A 19,961-nucleotide genomic window follows, 5' to 3' on the forward strand; every position below is an offset into this window, starting at 1 on the left:
TTCTGGTGTTGCACATTATGGAGTTTCAGAAGAGACAGAGGAGGACATCAGACAGACGTTTCTCAGAAGCCCACATAAGTCAATTTGTCGAGCATCTAGGCAACTTGCTATAACTCGATCAACATTGCATCGTGCAGTTCACCAGAATCCTCGTATGTGTGCTTACGAAGTGCAAATTCTGCAACATCTGATGCCGAATGACAAACCATGCAGACAACAATTTGCTGTGGATATGCGACAGGGTATTGATATGGATGCCAGCTTCCAGGAAAGATGTTTATTCTCAGATGATGCAACCTTTCATCTATCAGGAAGGGTTAATAGGCTTAATGTTCGGATTTGGAGTTCACAAAATCCGCACGTTGTGATTGAACATGTTCGTGATAGCCCTAAACTAAATGTCTGGTGTGGGCTAATGCACGACAGGACCGTTCTTCTTTGCAGAACACAGTGATTGGGTCAGTGTAATTGGACAGATTGGAGCAGTTTGTATACCCTCAGATACAAGAATAGCAACCCAACATCATTTTTCAACAAGATGTAGCTCTGCCGCATTGGTCTACGGTTGTTTGCAAGTTCCTGGATAAGGACCCATTGCCTGGCCACCACGTTCGCCCGACATTACTACACTTAATTTCTTCATGTGGGGATTCCTGAAGAGCCACGTGTATGCGACCAAAGTGGACGATATTCTTATGTTGTGACATCGTATCACTAATGTGATTGCAACAATAACAGAAGAAAGAAATTGAATATAGACTCAATATTCTTGTGCTAAAAATGGTTCACATGTAGAGTGGTGTTGATGATAAATAAATAAATTCGTTGAGATGCTCTACAATGTGGTGCATTTTTCACTGTTGTATCTACTGCGGTCCAACCCTCCCCTCTCCCCCTCCGTGGGTGTTTGAAATCAGGGAGGTTTGAATGGGACACCCTGTACATTCGTAGTATACATTATTGTAAGTGCCTTGACATAACTAAGAGTGTGCTGAACACTATTTTTTGTTTCTGGACCCTGCTTGCACGTCAGTACCTCATCATTAAACAGTATGTTGTTAATACATGTCAGCAAATAACAAAGTCCACCATTTCTTACAATTTTTTAAAAGAAGAATGGCCATAAAGTAATCCCCCCGCCGCACTTAATAATACGCATTACGGAAAATGCATTCGTATTGCTAGGGTTAAAAACTTTAATAGATATTGGAATGGAACTTTACCAAATAATTAGTATATTGTGAACTCTGTATGAAAAAAATTTAAAAACTGTGGAATATGTAGGGAAGTGACTATTCAAAATAAAATGTTGTTCTGTATATTAAAAAAAAAAAAGTTTTAAGAGAGTCTTGTCTCCTAATAATGTAAGAACTTATAACATGCTCTAGCCTAAAATATTTAATGCATCATTGAGTAATGTGATTCACTGTGTAGGCATGCGCTATGTTATCACGCATGCAAAATTTTCTTTTTGTAGCTTTAATATTGGATGAGATAATGACACCTACGTATGCCAAAAACATTGATTACAGGAAATTGAAACTAAAGATTTGCATGTCATTTTATTCTTGATGATAATATGTCAAAACTTTCCATCCCCGTAGTATTGTTGGTCTGAGTGTCCTTTTCATCTTATTTAGTTTTCTGCTTTTTCTTTGTTATTCTGGCCTTCTCTGAAGGTGAAATAACTGCTGAAAGCATGACAAAGACACATTGCCTGCGCAGAGATGTCAGTCGAGGTGGAAGTACAGAGGCAAAGAGTTGTTGAATGACAGGTGATGTACGAGGGGCGGCAACTTGAAATTAGCGGAGGTTGAGGCCTGATGGGTAACGGGATGAGAGAATATATTGAAGGGCAAGTTCCCATTTCTGGAGTTCTGATAGGTTGGTGTCAGTGGGAAGTATCCAGATAACCGGGACGGTGTAACACTGTGCCAAGGTGTACTGGCCGTGCACCAAGGCATGTTTAGCCACAGGGTGATCCTCAATACCAACAAACACTGTCTGCCTGTGTCCGTTCATGTGAATGGACAGTTTGTTGCTGGTCATTCCCACATAGATGGCTTCACAGTGTAGACATGTCAGTTGGTAAATCACGTGGGTGCTTTCACACGTGGCTCTGCCTTTGATCGTGTACACCTTCCGGGTTACAGGACTGGAGTATGTGGTGGTGGGAGGGTGCATGGGACAAGTTTTACACCGGGGGCAGTTACAAGGGTAGGAGCCAGAGGGTAGGGAAGGTGGTTTGGGGATTTCATGGCAATGAAAAGGTCCTACAGGCCAACCACAAATTAGAACAGCATGCCACCCTCCACCTTAAAAAACTATCCAATCTCCTGGTTTCCCACCTCCGGAAAGGCAACTCACTCACCCTCCACAATCTTCCCAACAAACCTCAACCTCCTCTCATTGCACACAGACCCAGTTCTCCCATCTACTCAATCTCCCACTTCCAGCTCCACTCCTCCTAAAACCTCAAAATTCTAGTCAAAACAATCTGGAACCACAACACCCCAATTCAGTAGTTAACCTTTCCTCCAAACCTCTCTCCCAATCCAAAACCTCTGTCCTATCCAAAGGCTTCACCTTCAGCCCTACTCCCAGATTCAACCAAACAGCCCTCGTCAAAGATTTACTGTTGTACACTCATAGTCTCTGCTGGAAATATCACTTTGCCACAAAGAAAAATAATCCTAATCCTACTCCTAATGATCCAACTCCCCAAGACACTATCCAAATTGAACCCTGCCTGGAACAGTTCCATCCTCCGTCACAGCGGGACCCACCTCCTATTCCTCAAAATCACCCTCTCCAAACTTTCCAGGAATTTCTCACTTCCAGCCTTGCCTCTCAATCTTTCTTGTAAAACCTTAATCCTACTCCCAACTTCACCACAGCTGAAGTCCAGGGTATCCGTGATCTGAAGGCTGACCGATTCATCGTCATTCTTCCAGCTGTCAAGGGTTCCACGGCCGTGGTACTTGATCGTTGGGAGTATGTGGCTGAGGGACCGCATCAGCTTTAAGACAACACTACATACAAAGTTTGCGTAGGTAATCCCATTCCTGATGTCCAGGCGGAGCCTCAAGGAATCTTCAGAACCTTAGGCCCCCTACAAAACCTTTCACCTGACTCCATCAACCTCCTGACCACACGGACACCCCGCACCCCTACCTTCTACCTACTTCCTAAAATTCACAAACCCAAACATCCCGGCCGTCCCATTGTAGCTGGTTAACAAGCCCCCACAAAACGTATCTCTGCCTACGTAGATCAACACCTTCAACCCATTACATGCAGTCTGCCATCCTTCATCAAAGACACCAACCACTTTCTCGAATGCCTGGAATCCTTACCCAATCTGTTACCCCCGGAAACCATCCTTGTAACCATTGATGCCACTTCCTTATACACAAATATCCCACACGTCCAGGGCCTCGCTGCAGTGGAGCACTTCCTTTCACGCCGATCACCTGCTACCCTAACTAAAACCTCGTTCCTCATTACCTTAGCCAGCTTCATCCTAACCCACAACTTCTTCACTTTTGAAGGCCAGACATACAAACAATTAAAGGGAACAGCCAAGGGTACCAGGATGTCTCCCACATACGCCAACCTATTTATGGGTCACTTAGAGGAAGCCTTCTTGGTTACCCAGGCCTGCCAACCCAAAGTTTGGTACACATTTATTGATGACATATTCATTCTCTGGACTCACGGTGAAGAACTCCAGAATTTCCTCTCCAACCTCAACTCCTTTGGTTCCATCAGATTCACCTGGTCCTATTCCAAATCCCATGCCACATTCCTCGACGTTGACCTCCATCTGTCCAATGGCCAGCTTCACACATCTGTCCACATCAAACCCACCAACAAGCAACAGTACCTCCATTATGACAGCTGGCACCTATTCCATATCAAACAGTCCATTCCCTACATCTTAGGTCTTCGTGGCAAACGAATCTGCTCCAGTCCTGAATCCCTGAACCATTACACCAATAACCTGAAAACAGCTTTTGCATCCCGCAACTACCCTCCTGACCTGGTACAGAAGCAAATAACAAGAGCCACTTTCTCATCCCCTCAGACCCAGAACCTCCCACAGAAGAACCCCAAAAGTGCCCCACTTGTGACAGGATACTTTCCAGGACTGGATCAGACTCTGAATGTGGCTCTCCAGCAGGGGTACGACTTCCTCAAATCCTGCCCTGAAATGAGATCCATTCTTCATGAAATCCTCCCCACTCCACCAAGAGTGTCTTTCCGCCGTCCACCTAACCTTCGTAACCTCTTAGTTCATCCCTATGAAATCCCCCAAACCACCTTCCCTACCCTCTGGCTCCTACCCTTGTAACCGTCCCCGGTGTAAAACCTGTCCCATGCACCACCACCACCACCACCACCACCACCACCTACTCCAATCCTGTAACCCGGAAGGTGTACACGATCAAAGGCAGAACCACGTGTGGAAGCACCCACGTGATTTACCAACTGACCTGCCTGCACTGTGAAGCTTTCTATGTGGGAATGACCAGCAACAAACTGTTCATTCACATGAATGGACACAGGCAGACAGTGTTTGTTGGTAATGAGCGTCACCCTGTGGCTAAACATGCCTTGGTGCACGGCCAGCACATCTTGGCACAGTGTTACACTGTCCAGGTTATCTGAATACTTCCCACTAACACCAACCTGTCAGAACTCCGGAGATGGGAACTTGCCCTTCAGTATATCCTCTCTTCTCGTTATCCGCCAGGCCTCAACCTCCGCTAATTTCAAGTTGCCGCCGCTCATACCTCACCTGTCTTTCAACATCATCTTTGCCTCTGTACTCTCACCTCGACTGACATCTCTGCCCAAACTCTTTGCCTTTACAAATGTCTGCCTGTGTTGTGTATGTGCGGATGGATATGTGTGTGTGTACCCACATCCTTTCGTCTTTCCCTCTCCTTCCCTCTTTCCTGATGAAGCAACCATTGGTTGCGAAAGCTTGAATTTTGTATATATATATATATATATATATATATATATATATATATATATATATATATATATATGAGAGAGAGAGAGAGGGAGGGGGAGAGAGAGAGAGGGAAACATTCCACGCCGGAAAAATATATTTAAAAACAAAGATGATGTGACTTACCATACGAAAGCGCTGGCAGGTCGATAAAAACACAAACAAACACATACATACACACAAAATTCTAGCTTTCGCAACCAATGGTTGCTTCATCAGGAAAGAGGGAAGGAGAGGGAAAGACGAAAGGATGTGGGTTTTAAGGGAGAGGGTAAGGAGTCATTCCAATCCCGGGAGCTTTCCGCTTTGCCTCTGTATATGTCTGCTTGTGTCTGTATATGTGTGGATGGATATGTGTGTGTGTGTGTGTGTGTGTGTGTGTGTGTGTGTGTGTGTGTGTGTGTGCGAGTGTATACACGTCCTTTTTTCCCCCTAAGGTAAGTCTTTCCGCTCCCGGGATTGGAATGACTCCTTACCCTCTCCCTTAAAACCCAAATCCTTTCGTCTTTCCCTCTCCTTCCCTCTTTCCTGACGAGGCAACCGTTTGTTGTGAAAGCTAGAATTTTGTGTGTATGTTTGTGTTTGTTTGTGTGTCTATCGATGTGCCAGCGCTTTCGTTTGGTAAGTCACATCATCTTTGTTATATATATATATATATATATGGGGGGGGGTGACAGGTGGTTGTGGTTGTGGTTGGGGGGGGGGGGGGGAGGGGCTAGCTAATGTCTGCTTGTTGCATTCGGGTATTAGTCTAAAAAAGGTTAGGAGCCACTGCCCTAAATTATCATAAAGTCGCTTGAGAATCTGTCGCCATTTGTGTGGAAATTCCGTGTAGTGTTGTGATTACTGTTAGGAGGGACAGGAGAGACATTCTCTCTGCATGTGTAATACCAGAAATTAAAAGTTCTGTTATAATCTTTTTGCACGCACCTTTGCTTCTTGTAATCTTTATTATTATGTTTGGAATGTCTATGCTTACTACTCCATATGGCCCTCCCCATTGTGAATCTGGCTTTCAAGACTTGCAATGTCTTACTGAATAAGTGAAGAGCAACAAGTTGTCACCTGCCTTAACCCTCAAGCAGGTGCACCTATTTTTCTAACATGAGCGGGCGCGCGGCATACTATGTACATACGCAGTTAAAAGCTGTCATTATGCTCCCAAGGGAAATGTGTATTAGCTAAATGACAGTTTAATTTTAGTTTATTTAAACAACAATACAAAAAAACTTGTAATTACATCACTATTTTACTATTTGGTTAAACAAATAAGAAACTTTCATATAATTCTATTACTGCAGCCGGCATATCAATCTATTCCAACACTTTTTTAAGCACATACTGTACAAGAACACGCTTTCATTGCAATATAAGAGGACAGAGGATTTATATACTGAAGAAGTATCAGTTATCACAAAGTTTCTTCCATCTACACAGTGAATTGTCTTGCGCATTTTCAGGAAATGCTTTACACTTCACATGTGTGGACTGGTTTTACATATCCTTTGTAAACAAAGCTATGACATGAGTTACACCTTATGGTGGTAGTTGTGTTTCTTACTCGTGCCCATGTCACGCGCTGACCTCTTTTCTTGGTGGTAGGCCTTTCAATTCTTTCAACACATTGATCTTTGTATTTCATGAGGAAAGTTGCAATGTTGGCAGAAAGTGAAAGAATATTACCTCTTTCCACTAGTTGAGGCTTCATGAGAGAGAGTGCTAAATCTTTCAAGAAAATTCTTCTCTTCTTTCTTGGATTTGCCTCATTTGCATGAAAAATTATTTGAACATTGATTCCTGCTATATACATTTGAGCATAGAATACAACCAATCGCCATATTCTTGTCACCCATGCGACGGAATAGCCACCTCCCAATTGATCGACTTCGTCGAGTCCTACCTTTGTCATATTCTAATCCAAAACTATCTCTGATTTACCTGTAACTGTGTCAATGGTTCCAAAATCACGCACAATTGAAAGTAATATAACTGCCTTGTTTTGTTTTGGCACATACAAAACTAGAGTCATATCATTCTGAAAACCAAATAAGGAGGAGTCGATATCCCAGGTAAAAATTCTTGTGGAATCTCGCGTTTGTTTTTTCTCAATGTGTCAATGCATGTTAGTCACTTTTTCAAAAGGAAGTTGGCTAAGGAACAGCTAGTGTACCAGTTATCCATTGTAGTGTTTCTTCCTGAGCCTTCAGTCTGAGTACTAGCATTCCTACAATATCGCAGGGAGAATTAGAAACATTGTGTGGTCCTTTAGGTTCTTTTCCACAATATACTTCAATATTGCTAGTGAAGAATGTTTTAGTATCTGCTAAAACAAAAAAAATCTTTATGCTGTACTTCACTGGTTTGTTTGGGATATGCTGAGCAAAACAACTGTGACTCCAGAAAGCTTGCAACTTTTTGTCTGCTGTCACAAACTGTCCTACACTATGTGTTCTTGCAGTTCACCTCAAAGACATTCAGTGTTTGCCTTATTGCAGCAAATTTATCTGTTACTCTTCTTTCTTGCCTTATACTCTTATCGTCAAAACGGATACATCGTAAAAGGAACAGAAATCTTCTGTAGCTCATCACAGCTCTCGTGATCTCCATACCAGTACCATCTGCTGTCCACTGTTCAATGACATTTGTGTGGTTTGCTTTCTTAGTTCCAATCAGATACAGCAGTCCCAACAATGCCATTATTTCACACCTTGTGGTTTCCTTAATGTCCCTTTCTCTGGAATATTGTACACATTCTTTCTTAGATTGAATGTATATGTTCGTGTATTTTACAATTTCATCAATCATTTACAGGCTAAGTATTGCCCATAAAGCCTCTGTTTCACTCGTGACCCCTCTGGCAGCACGTGTAGCCCCACGGAATATTTTTACAATAATCTTTCTGTTTTTTTTCCATGTCACATTAGAACATATTTTATTACATTTATAGGTTTTGCAAAAAAAAAAACAACCAACACCAGTGGAGAGTGGCTCTTCAGTCATTATCTAAATCATTTTGATCAGAATCTGAATCGGGATCCTCGTTGAGTAATGAACCAAGCTTGTTGTCTGTCACCTTTGATCTCTACCTGCACAGTGATATACCTGCTTGTTACGTGTTACCTTTTGATTTGATTAAAAAGGAACGAAAGAAAAGTGAAGGAAAAATTGCTTAAAAGACTGGGCACGTTGCGTACTTTGTACACGAATATGACAAACTCCCAGTTTATTTTAAATTACTGTAGCTCACGTGGACCTTTGACAACACAACTTCTCACTGTGCTAGCTGGAACAATAGTGCGGGAATAGATAGGGGCTTGCTATTGTAAAACAACAATGGAACTGTGCATGACAATGTTGTTTGCGATTGGCGCACTGTAAACACATCCACACCTGTTTCTTATCAGTTATTGTTGTGTTGATTCTGGTTCTCTTATTTTTTATATTCCTTCTCTCTCTATTCCCCCCTCCCCTCTCCTGCATGCTTCCAGTGCATTCTAGCTCATAATTTGTTTGCATATGATTCATAATCATAACTTACCGTGTTGACTCTTGTTGCAATATTCCTGGTATGTTTGCTTTTCTACCGTACATTAGTTTGAATGGAGTGCACATGTGGTGTTTTAAACACAAAAATTGCATATTGTACTCACTTGACAAAAAAATGTCTTAAATATTCAACCAGTGTCTGGTGGCTTTGCTCCCTTGTGCCATTAGTTGCTGGAGGGTAAGCTGTGGTCTCTGTTTGCTCAGTTCTCAGCAATTTACACACTATTTGATAACATCATTCAAGAAATTTGATTCATGATCTGTTAAAAGAATTAATGGATTCCCATATCTTAATAGTGTGTGTTTCATAAATGCTTCAGCTATTGTCTGCATCTTATCTTTCTGTCTGGGCTGATAGTGTAAACTTACTCAAATCATACTGAAAAGTTAACGTGTATATCTCTTACTTATAACATTACCAGAGAAGGAAAGTTGCTACTTACCATATAGCGGAGATGTTGAGTCACGATAGGCACAACAAAAAGATTCACACAATTGCAGCTTTCGGCCATAAAGGTCTTTGTCAGCAGTATGTACACACACACACACACACACACACACACACACACACACACACCTTTCACACGCGTCTGCAGTCTCAGAGAGCTGAAACCACACATTTGTACTTGGCATATGTAAAAGACCCACTATGTCCATTGAACACATTTCAAACACTGTCCCAGCTGTGGATAATTACCCAAAGCATTTTTGTTTTTGCTTGAGTATACTTATTTCTTTGGCATGACAGACACTTCTGGACAAAGTCCTGAGTATCATGTCATCCTAATGAATTATTGTGCATCTCTCTTAATATATACTCCTTCTCTTGAAGACTAATTTCTGCTTTACTACCAGCTTTCATTACCGATTCTGGTATTACTTGCAGTTGTCACACACTTGTGCGATTACTCTCCCTGCTTGCTTCCACTACAGAGCTTTGCTCTGTTCCTACATCACTATTTTTGTGAATTATCTGTTTCCCGTCTCCATACTTCTGTTATGTGGACCTTACCCTACTAAGAGCATCCGCATTACTATCCAGCCTCTCTGATACCTTGTAATTGTAACTTTTTGAATTGGTGTCTGTTTCAGGAGACTCAAACTTAGATCCTTCACTCTATAAAGAGCTGTGGTGTGTTTCCGCCATAAATATTTGTCCATTTACATATAATCAGAACTGCTTCACTGCACATATCATGACCAGCTGTTGTTTTTCTGTTGTACTGTAGTTTTATTCTGTGTTGTTCAATGATGTCGATACTTAAATGTTGGGGAAATCCTTGCCAACTTTCTTGCTTTGTGACAAAACTGCATCCAAAGCTTCATTACTCACATCTGTTGCACTGTGAATGGCTTCTCACAGTCTGGATACGGAAGTAGTGGTGAATGAACCAATATCTCCTTCAGTTCCTCAAAAGCATTGTTTTGTCTTCCGTCCCATTCATATTCCGTTCCTTTCTTTAATAGTTCATGAAGTGGCTTCACAATTTTGCTATAATTTCCTATAAATCTTCAATAATCCCTACTTACCCCAAGAACTCTTTCCATTCTTCGGTCATTCTTGGTTGAAGAAAGAACTTTACTGTTTCCACCTTTGGCATCTTTGGTAAGAGTCTCATGTTCGTAATGGAATGACTTAAGCAGGTAACACCTTTCCTTAAGAACTCACACTTAACCAGTTGCATCATTGAATTATGCTCTCAGTCTGTGAAACATTTCTCTGAGCGTCTCGTTATGCTGCTGCAAGTTTCTTCCATAGCATACTACATTGTCTAGATTAAAAAAAAGGAAAAAGAAAAGAAAAAAAAAAATTCTGCTCCTTGAACACACAGTCAAAACTGTGTCCACTAACAGCTAAATACATCTTGGAGCTCCTTTTGGTCCCATTGGTGTTTGATTATACTTGTAGTGCTGGTAGTTCGAGCTGAACATGCTTTTCTCTGTATCTTTTTTGTCCGTCAGTATTTGATGGTAACCACTTGCAAGATCTAGTATAGAAAAGTAATTTCCCTGTGTTAAGTGGTTCCAAGCATCTGAGATATTAGGTAGCAGTAATGCATCACCCACTGTATTATCATTTAACTGCCTGTAGTCCACTATGACACTCTACTGGTGTTTGCCACTGGCATCTCTCTTTTTGGAACCAACAGTAATGGCACGTGCCATGCACTCTTGTGTTCAACAGTTGTATTGCCTTTCAGCATTTGCTCAATTTGCTCCTTTAAGACTGCTTTCAGTGTTCCTGGTATCTTGTATGATCTTGTGTTCACCCCCTTCTCTGCATGTTCCAGTGCTATCAGCATCCTACGCTCACTGTGGATGTATGTAACAGTTTATTACTTAATAAAAATCAAACAATGGAGAATCCAGGATGGAATGTAGCAATATTACTACTCACCTTATAGCAGAGATGCTGAGTCACAGATAGGCACAACAAAAAGAATTTCACAAATATAGCTTTCAGCCAGTAAGGCCTTCATCAAAATTAGATGACAAAACACACACACACACACACACACACACACACACACACACACTCTCTCTCTCTCTCTCTCTCTCTCTCTCTCTCTCTCTCTCTCTCTCTCTCTCTCTCTCTAATGCAGACACACACACACACACACACACACACACACACACACACAGACTACAGTCTCTGGCAACTGAGGCTGCTCGGTAGAACACACACTAATGCCAACACAACTCACACACACACGACTGCAGTCTCTGGCAACTGAAGCTGCTCGGTAGATATGTTCCGTCTCTGTACTCGGTTTTACTCTCCACCATTGCAGTTTTCGGACACACATTTAAGTGATAAACTCTTGGTTGTTTTTATAAAGCACCAATACTGCTTCCTGTCTTTGCCATGATTCTTTATTATCTTTTACTTCAAATACTTTCACTAGTTGCACCATTTCTTCAGCCACTAATCTGAACTTTCGTCCTCTAACAGATTCATTACCCTCACTGTGCACCTGCTGTTTTGTACTCTGGTATGCACGCCAAATGTGTAATCTCCTGTTTCAGGATATCAATTTCCTTACATGATATCTTAGTAATTTACCATCCACTTTTAACATCATTATCTTTCCCTTCCATGGCCTTATTTTCCCTGGGACTCCTATTCTATCTCAAACCCATAACTAATAGTTTCCACTTCTACTATTAAGCGTATGTCTTCCATTTGTATTCTCAACACTTTTCCCACACAGTGGAACTTAACCTTATGCTGTATTAGAAAATTTCAACCAAGCGATTGTACGGAATGTCTAATGCTGACTCATGCACATGAAACTTGTGCCCAATGTCTTCTGCACCTTCCACATTTAGGTGTATTTCTAGTGCACCTACTGGTACTTACCACTTTGCTGGTGACAACTAACTTCTTCTTCTTCTTCTTTCTTGGCTCTACAGCTCATGATGAGCCTTGACCTCTTCTACAATTTCCTTCCATCTCTCTCGATCCTTTGCCAGTACTCTCCAGTTTCTATAGCCCATCTTCCTAAGATCTTCGATTACTCCATCTTCCCATCTGGCTCTTGGTCGACCACGTCCTCTCTGCCCTCCTGGTTTTCCTTGTAATGTTCTTTTTGGTACTTCTGTATCATTCATGCAAGCCACATGTCCCGCCCACCTCAGTCTGGATGATTTCACTATCCTCTGATGGGATGGTCTTTGTATATGGTATACAGCTCATGGTTGTATCTCCTCCTCCATCTTCCTCTTTCACAGATTGGGCTGATAATTCGTCTAAGTACCTTTCTTTTGAATGCATCCAGTGTTTCAATGTCTTTAGCTGTTAATGTCCAGGCTTCAGAGGCATCTGTAAGCACTGGTCGTATAAGTGATTTATACATAGTTAATTTCCTGGTACGAGCCAGGAGCCTTGGGGATAGAAGTCTTGTTAGGGCAAAATAGGCTCTGTTGGCCAGTATTAATCTCTGCTTAATTTCAAGGGAGGTATCATTTAGATGTGTAACTGTCGAGCCCAGATACTTGAAATGTTCAACTCTCTCAAATGTATAATTGCCCTTTGTTATTACATTTGTTCCAGCTGCCATATATTTTGTTTTTTGTTCATTAATAATTAACCCCATGTTCCTACTGCCCTGTTCAAGAGCTGTAAACGTCTCTTCCATTGCTTTTTGGGTGCTTGCTGTTATATCTATGTCATCTGCGTAGCCCAGTATCTGCACCGATTTATAGAAGATTGTTCCTCTGTTCAGAAGGTTTGTGTTTCTCATCACCTTCTCCAGAGCGGCATTAAAGAGAAGACATGCCAATACATCCCTTTGTCACACTCCATTTTTAATACTCAATGTGTTGGACATCATTCCTCCTATTCTTACACTACCTTGTGTTTTGCTCATTGTCATTCTCACCAGCCTTACCTGGTGACAACTAACAGCCAAAGCTTTTCTGCTTCATTAATACTAACTTCACAACTGTCAGGAATATTAATCTTCTATAGACATAATGGTATACCTGTGTCTCTCAACAGCTTCAATTTCTTCCTTAATTTTACACAGGGCAACACTAACACATTGTTCTCTGTGGCTTAGTTTATTACTTGAATCTGTAGTTGATGTTAACAAATTTCTCTTCTTCAGGTGCAGTTTTCTTGCCATATCCAGTCTACACGTTATATACCCTCTATTTTGGCCATCATAAGTTACTTTACTGCCTTAAAAAACCTACTACTATCAATATCTCGTGGAATATAAATACTTCTGGATGAAAGATGACCATTCACCGAAAAGCGGAAGTGGTGTGCCGTTGATAGGCATACACAGAAAGGAAGAAAACTTGATAGCTCGTGGAGTAAGCCTGTTAGAGCTACACACACACACACACACACACACACACACACACACAAACACAAACACAAACACCCTACATGGTGCCGGCTGGGCGCACAGTGCCAGTGCTGTATTTTGGCAGGTGGATTATGTTGTTTTGGGTGGAATGGGTAAAGGGGGATAGAGGCAGGAGGCAGGGAGAGGTATTGAGGTTGGGTGACAGGTGGCTCGGAGGGAGCCAGCCAGTTTGCAGCTAGGAATGTGAGACGGAATGGATGCAGGTAAGTGGCTGTGCTTGTAATCACAGTTGTAGGAGCCGATGGGAGAGGCACAAGTTGAAGGTGACATGGGGCCGTAAATGGGGAGTTAGCAGAGGAACTGTTGGGTGAAGAGTGCAGGGACAATGGGTTACCAGAGATTGAGGCCAGGACGAATATGGGAGCGGAGGCTGTGTTGTAAGAGTAACTGCCATTTGCGTAGTTCAGAGAAGGTGGTGGTGAAGTGTCAGTATTTTACCGCTATGACTTGTTAAACTTATATTTTGGCAGCCTAGGGGCAGTAGAGGTATATTACCCACACAACACTTGTATACAAGTAATTATACAAATTATGAGTTCTGTGTGTACAAAGTTTGGTTGAAATTGCTCCACAAGTGCCGGAGTTATGTCTGTATGTTACCACCCCTCAAAAATGTGCCTCCCCCCCCACACACACACACAGACAATTTATATATAGGTACAGTCCCTTACATTTTGTGTATGCTATTGTTCTTACCAATACCTCATTTCTTCTAACTGTGGTCTTCTTTCTTTATCTCTCGGTAGAATCTATATTTCACTTTCATATGGTATAATATAAACAGTCCGAATTTTATTTTCTGGAGTTGCATTATTGTCTCACTTTCTTATTTTATTTGTTAAATGTACGGAATTGTGTTGTTAATGTATGTGTTAAACATCATAGTTTTGTGCTTAATTGTTCTTGAAAAGGTAAGTTGTATTTTAGACAGTTGACCAAATTTCTGCATTGATAAAAGTTGAACTACACAATTTCATCATTGCTTTCATTTTTATAGGTGACAACACAGGTGTTGAGACGTCAGGTGAAGTTGGCCAGAGTGGAGGGGATGCAGATCAGCAGCAGCCACCTGACGGAAGCAGCAGCAGCAGTAGTACTGTCATTCCTGTCATCTCAGTCACAGATGTTTCAGTTGAAGAAGCAGGCGAGGGGGAGACACAGGATAGTTCAAATGCGGGTGATATTTTAGGTTGGTAACGCCTCTTTTGTCTTTGTTAGAGATTTCCTTCTGTACCTAAAGAAAATTTTTGGGTTTAAAGTTGCATGACATGAAGAGCCACAGCAATTTATCCATGCATTATTTCTTTCAATATTTTATCAAAACTGGACACTAATCGGTAGTGAGTTATCTTATTTTCCAACCATTCAAGATCTTCCGTGACTATATGATAAAAAGTGCTACTACAGCTGTATCTTGAGAATGTCTTTATTGTCTCACAATACTAGTTTCGGCACCACTTTACCGCCATCCTCAGGCCCACTGCCAAAAGAGTATTAGATTTCCGTAGTGCGTTTATTGTGGTGTCCTTGTTACTAGTGCACATGGACCAGTTTTCCTCAGGAGTCACTACTTGGCACGGTGTCGAGTAGAGACCCTTAAGGGAAGCTAGCCCATGTGTACTAGTAACAAGGACTCCACAATAAATGTGCCAAGGACATCTAAGACTCTTTTGGCAATGGACCTAAGGATGGCGGTAATGTGCCACAGAAATTAGTATTGTGAGACAATAAAGACATTCTCAAGATACAGGTGTGGTGGTACTTTTTATATATATATATATATATATATATATATATATATAATGGAAGGAAACACTCCACGTGGGAAAAATTATATATAAAAACAAAGATAAGGTGACTTACCGAACAAAAGCGCTGGCAGGTCGATAGACACACAAACAAACACAAACATACACACAAAATTCAAGCTTTCGCAACAAACTGTTGCCTCATCAGGAAAGAGGGAAGGAGAGGGGAAGACGAAAGGAAGTGGGTTTTAAGGGAGAGGGTAAGGAGTCATTCCAATCCCGGGAGCGGAAAGACTTACCTTAGGGGGAAAAAAGGACAGGTATACACTCGCACACACGCGCATATCCATCCACACATACAGACACAAGCAGACATATTTAAAGACCATTTAAATTTTGCCTTTACAAATGTCTGCTTGTGTCTGTGTATGTTCGGATGGATATGTGTGTGTATGCGAGTGTATACCTGTCCTTTTTTCCCCCTGAGGTAAGTCTTTCTGCTCCCGGGATTGGAATGACTCCTTACCCTCTCCCTTAAAACCCACATCCTTTCGTCTTTCCCTCTCCTTCCCTCTTTCCTGATGAAGCAGCTGTTGGTTGCGAAAGCTAGAATTTTGTATGTATGTTTGTGTTTGTTTGTGTGTCTGTCAACCTGCCAGCGCTTTCGTTTGGTAAGTCACATCTTCTCTTTCACAACCATTTAACAATAAAGTGTTCAGCTCGATCACTCCTGTGGCAAGTCTATAGTATCACTTCCATTTCTTAATTAAATTCATGTCTTGGCGACCCATTAAAATTATCAGCTTGTTTTACTGGGTGTTTTGAACGGGCTTTGGGTATAGTAAGTGCAGAGTGACACTTTGATAGACTTTTTAAACAATATGTTGTTCAAATTGTATTTCCAAATGCATTTAATTTAATCGTGGAAAATGAGCCATAAATTTTGGAAACACAATCATCTGTATACATTAAAAACAGTTGGGCCAAACAAAATGTTCCATACCCTGAACAAAATGTTTCATATCCTGATCAGCAAACAGCCAGTTAGTACAAAAGTTAATTACAGTTTAGACGCCCACGATATGCTCGTCTCCAAAGAAAACCTTATTATACGATCAGTGACCCCCCCCCCCCCCCCCCCCCCACACACACACACACACACACACACACACACACACACACACACACTCACACACATTGACCATAGTGCTGGTGCTCACCTCACACACACCTGTAGCAAAATAGTCACAATTGCGAAGCATTTTAAAGAATTCCCCATATTTGTATTGACTGTTACCATAACAACAACAACAACAACAACGAAAAGTACAATCTCCAACCACAGTACAGACTGCAATGTCAAAGTGTAACTTGAAACAGCTGCAAGAGCCATGCAAGGTTCAGAAAAGGTGCACAGTGTTCCTGCTCCTACAGTGCACAACAGTTTGCAGCCTCAATCACTGTGCTGATAACGCCATCATAGCACAGTACATATTAACTCAAGCTGCGTTAGCCAAGAACCTCTGAATATATCATACATAAACACAGTGAAGATTCTACTCGGCATAAAACAGAAAACTAATGGAGTGTACGCTCTCGTGCTGAAAGTGTACTTAACAGAGTTCATGTACCGTTTCCACAAAGTGTCTGTGTCATTCAGTTGAGCTGACTTAGTCCTTCATGCAATCCTACAAGCATATATCATCGGTATTGTTGGCATCAAAGACAAGCTGGGCAGCTTTACTAGTTCCACTATACCCAACAACCAATTGGCAGCTCGTTTGCATTATGAAACCCAACTTTTTCAGGGATTTTTACTTTTGCTTCCTTCGAAAGTGGCTTCTTATCTTTCTCCATAACAATCTGCGTCTTAAACTTGAACGATGACATAGAACGCTGTACTTCCATTTAAAAAAAAAAAAAAAAAAAAAAACAGCACAGCTCAGTGCAGCACTTTCAAAACGTTTACACAGTCCTTTCCATCCATCTTGCACTGCTCGGTGATGCTGACAGCCTGGCCGCTAATGAGGATGCTCCTCGTCAACACCTCTGGGTGGACTGGTCTCCAGCACAGATTACTTGACACCAAAGATGTACTGGCTTTAGAATGGAGTAGTTATCTATTGTTACAGCAAAACGTGTATTGTAAAGGACAAATTTAATCAACTGACTGGTGCCAGATTTTGCAACCTGATACAGGCTTGGGCAGCAACTTTACATAGGGTGCCTACATAGTGTGAGCCACTGCCCAGCCACATCTTCACTCCAGGAACAGAAAGACAATCAGTGCTGCCTCTTGATGAGTAAATATCGCTACACCGCACAATACATAGAGGTCCACTTTCTTGCGCCGTGGACACTCTAGTGCTGAATCAATAGAAGTTGTTAAAAGTGAAAACTATTTGTGTCACTAGTGCATTATCTCCTCCCACTGCCAATATAACATAAACTATACTGTGTGTAACATTCTGAGTAAATATTTCATAAGTGCTGTGCTGTGCTATGTAGTCATTCAAGTTTATGAATCGATTTTGATGGAGAGAGATAAGGAGACACTTTCAAAGGAAGCAAACGTAAAAATTGCTAAAAAAGTTGGGTTTCATAATACAATATGTGCTGCATTTGCACAGAGTTGAAAGATACCTATTTCCATACTGAAAAAGGTAGTTTAACAACAAAATAGTCTGTTGGAAACTAAAAGTAAAAGTAGTGTAAATGTCAAAAGGAAAAAGTAATATGCTAGTTACTTTAAATATATGGAGCTGGAATACATTACAAAGAAATGTTTACAGACCCCATGTGCTTACATTATCACAGTGATATTACATGGAAAAAAAGAAAAAAATTAGAAAAGAAACTATTCTGGTGGCCGATATCTTCAGCACTGAAGATTTCTCTGCACGTAAGGGGTGGATCTCGCCTGAACGTCTCATAATGCTCCAGTTGCTTCTTCTGTTTATGATAGCTTGACATGCTAATCATAGGTTTAATAAAAGATTATATTCAGCCTTTCTTATAGGAAGCTATTCTTATAATTAAAAACAATCTCATTTTCATTCATGATTTGTGACAAAATAATGCCAAGAAGCAATTTTTCAGTAGATGGATAAAATATTGATATGTAATTGACAACTCCAGATAGAAAATATTAATGTTTCCCTACAGCAGCAGCCAGCCGAAACAGAAGCAGCAACAGGGAAGTAACCAATTTTGTGAGATTTTACGAGTTTCTAACCAAGTGCGAATTGTATAGTTTCATCTGTGTGCTTTGGTAGTTTAGTTTCTTTAATTTTTGCGCGTTTATTTAATTTTTAATAGACACAGCTCTCTCGTTTGTGTCAGAGAGTAACCAATTTCGTGACTTTTAAAAGTTCCTAATCAGGAGAGAATTATTTAGTCTCGCTTGAGTGCTCTGATAATTTAGTTTTTGAATCTCTGCATGTTAATCTAATTTGTTAGACACAGTTCTTGCATTTTTGTCAGTGTCTACAGTAGAATTCCATAGTGCGTGTTGATAGTCCTTTATTTGTCTGTGTTATGTTGTGTATGGATAGGGACTGTGATTGCTGCGTGCGGATGTGAGAGTCATGTTAGTGACACTTCACTCTTAGCTACAGTCTGTGAGAGCTTTGATTACACAGCTTGAAGCTGCAGTGGATGGGCGGCATTGCTGTGGGCTGGCTGTGGGGATCCAATGGAAATCCAGCAGATCTGAGTCCACCGTTTGGTCCGCACTGGGGGCCAGCCCAGTTACTACTTGCTCTGTGGTTGACACTTCACCCATGGTCAACTGGTTAGTCTGACACAAACACGTTTCAGGTGCTGTCTGTGGCTGACTCTGTCCCTCAGCCAGATGCAGTCATTTGTCCTGTTTCAGAGGAAACCTCTCAGCCTAGAAGATCTGGGCAATCACTGATGGTGGAACTACTGGTTGTGGGGAACTCCAATGCTAGGCGTATTACGGGGCCACTTGGGGACATGGCTCCCAAGGAGGGCAAGAAAGTTTGTTGGGTTTCAGGTTCTGCTAAGTAGACCAGGAGTCCACTACACATAAGATGCGACTGCACAGGTTGCAGGGGCTGTGTGGTATAGACTGGGTGGCTTTTTAGGTTAGAAGGTCTCGAGGAAACACAAAAGGGCTTCAGTCTCAAAGGATTCAAGTCAAACACAGTAAGAACATTGATCCCCGGAGCCATTGGTATAACAGTTGTAAATTGTAATAGCTGTGTTGTGAAAGTACCAGGACTCCAGGTACTAATAGAAAGCACTGATGCTCAAATCCTTACACCTGAAAGCTGGCTAAAACTGGAATAACTTCAACCAAAATTTTTGCAAATGACCCAACAGTGTTACAGAAGGGATAGGCTAAACAAAGTTGGTAGTGATGTGTTGCTGTTAGAAGTAGTTTATCTTGTTGTGAAATTGAAGTAGATACAGATCCTGAGAGTTAGTAAGGGTAGAGGTCATTCATGGCAACCAGAATAAAATAATAATTGGATCGTTTTACCGACCTTCCAACTCGGATTATACAGTTGCTGAAAGGTTCAAAGAAAACTTGAAGTTAATTTCAAACACGTAACTGACTCATACAACTATAGTTGGTGGTGATTTAAATTTACTCTCAATGTGTTGGTAAAAATGTGTGTTTAAATCTGGCGATACACATAAAACACCATCCAAAACTGTGCTAAACGCTTTCTCTGAAAATTATTTCGAGCAGTTAGCCCATGAGACCATTCAAATAGTAAACTGTTGTGAAAACACGCTTGA

At 41.3% G+C, this 19,961-nt stretch overlaps 1 protein-coding gene across 3 annotated transcripts in view; it reads left to right on the top strand.

The window, feature by feature from the left end:
- The window catches only part of LOC124596478 (nucleoprotein TPR), a 278,178-nt gene that overhangs the window by 223,722 nt on the left and 34,495 nt on the right, over positions 1-19,961 (top strand). For all 3 annotated transcript variants that reach the window (XM_047135622.1, XM_047135620.1, XM_047135621.1), the window contains one exon: positions 14,441-14,632. In XM_047135622.1, the coding sequence (XP_046991578.1) occupies positions 14,441-14,632 (192 nt within the window). The remainder of the gene's footprint in view (positions 1-14,440; positions 14,633-19,961) is intronic.

The sequence above is a fragment of the Schistocerca americana genome, chromosome 2, assembly GCF_021461395.2.
Source record: "Schistocerca americana isolate TAMUIC-IGC-003095 chromosome 2, iqSchAmer2.1, whole genome shotgun sequence".
In the NCBI taxonomy this organism is placed as follows: Eukaryota; Metazoa; Arthropoda; class Insecta; order Orthoptera; family Acrididae; genus Schistocerca; species Schistocerca americana.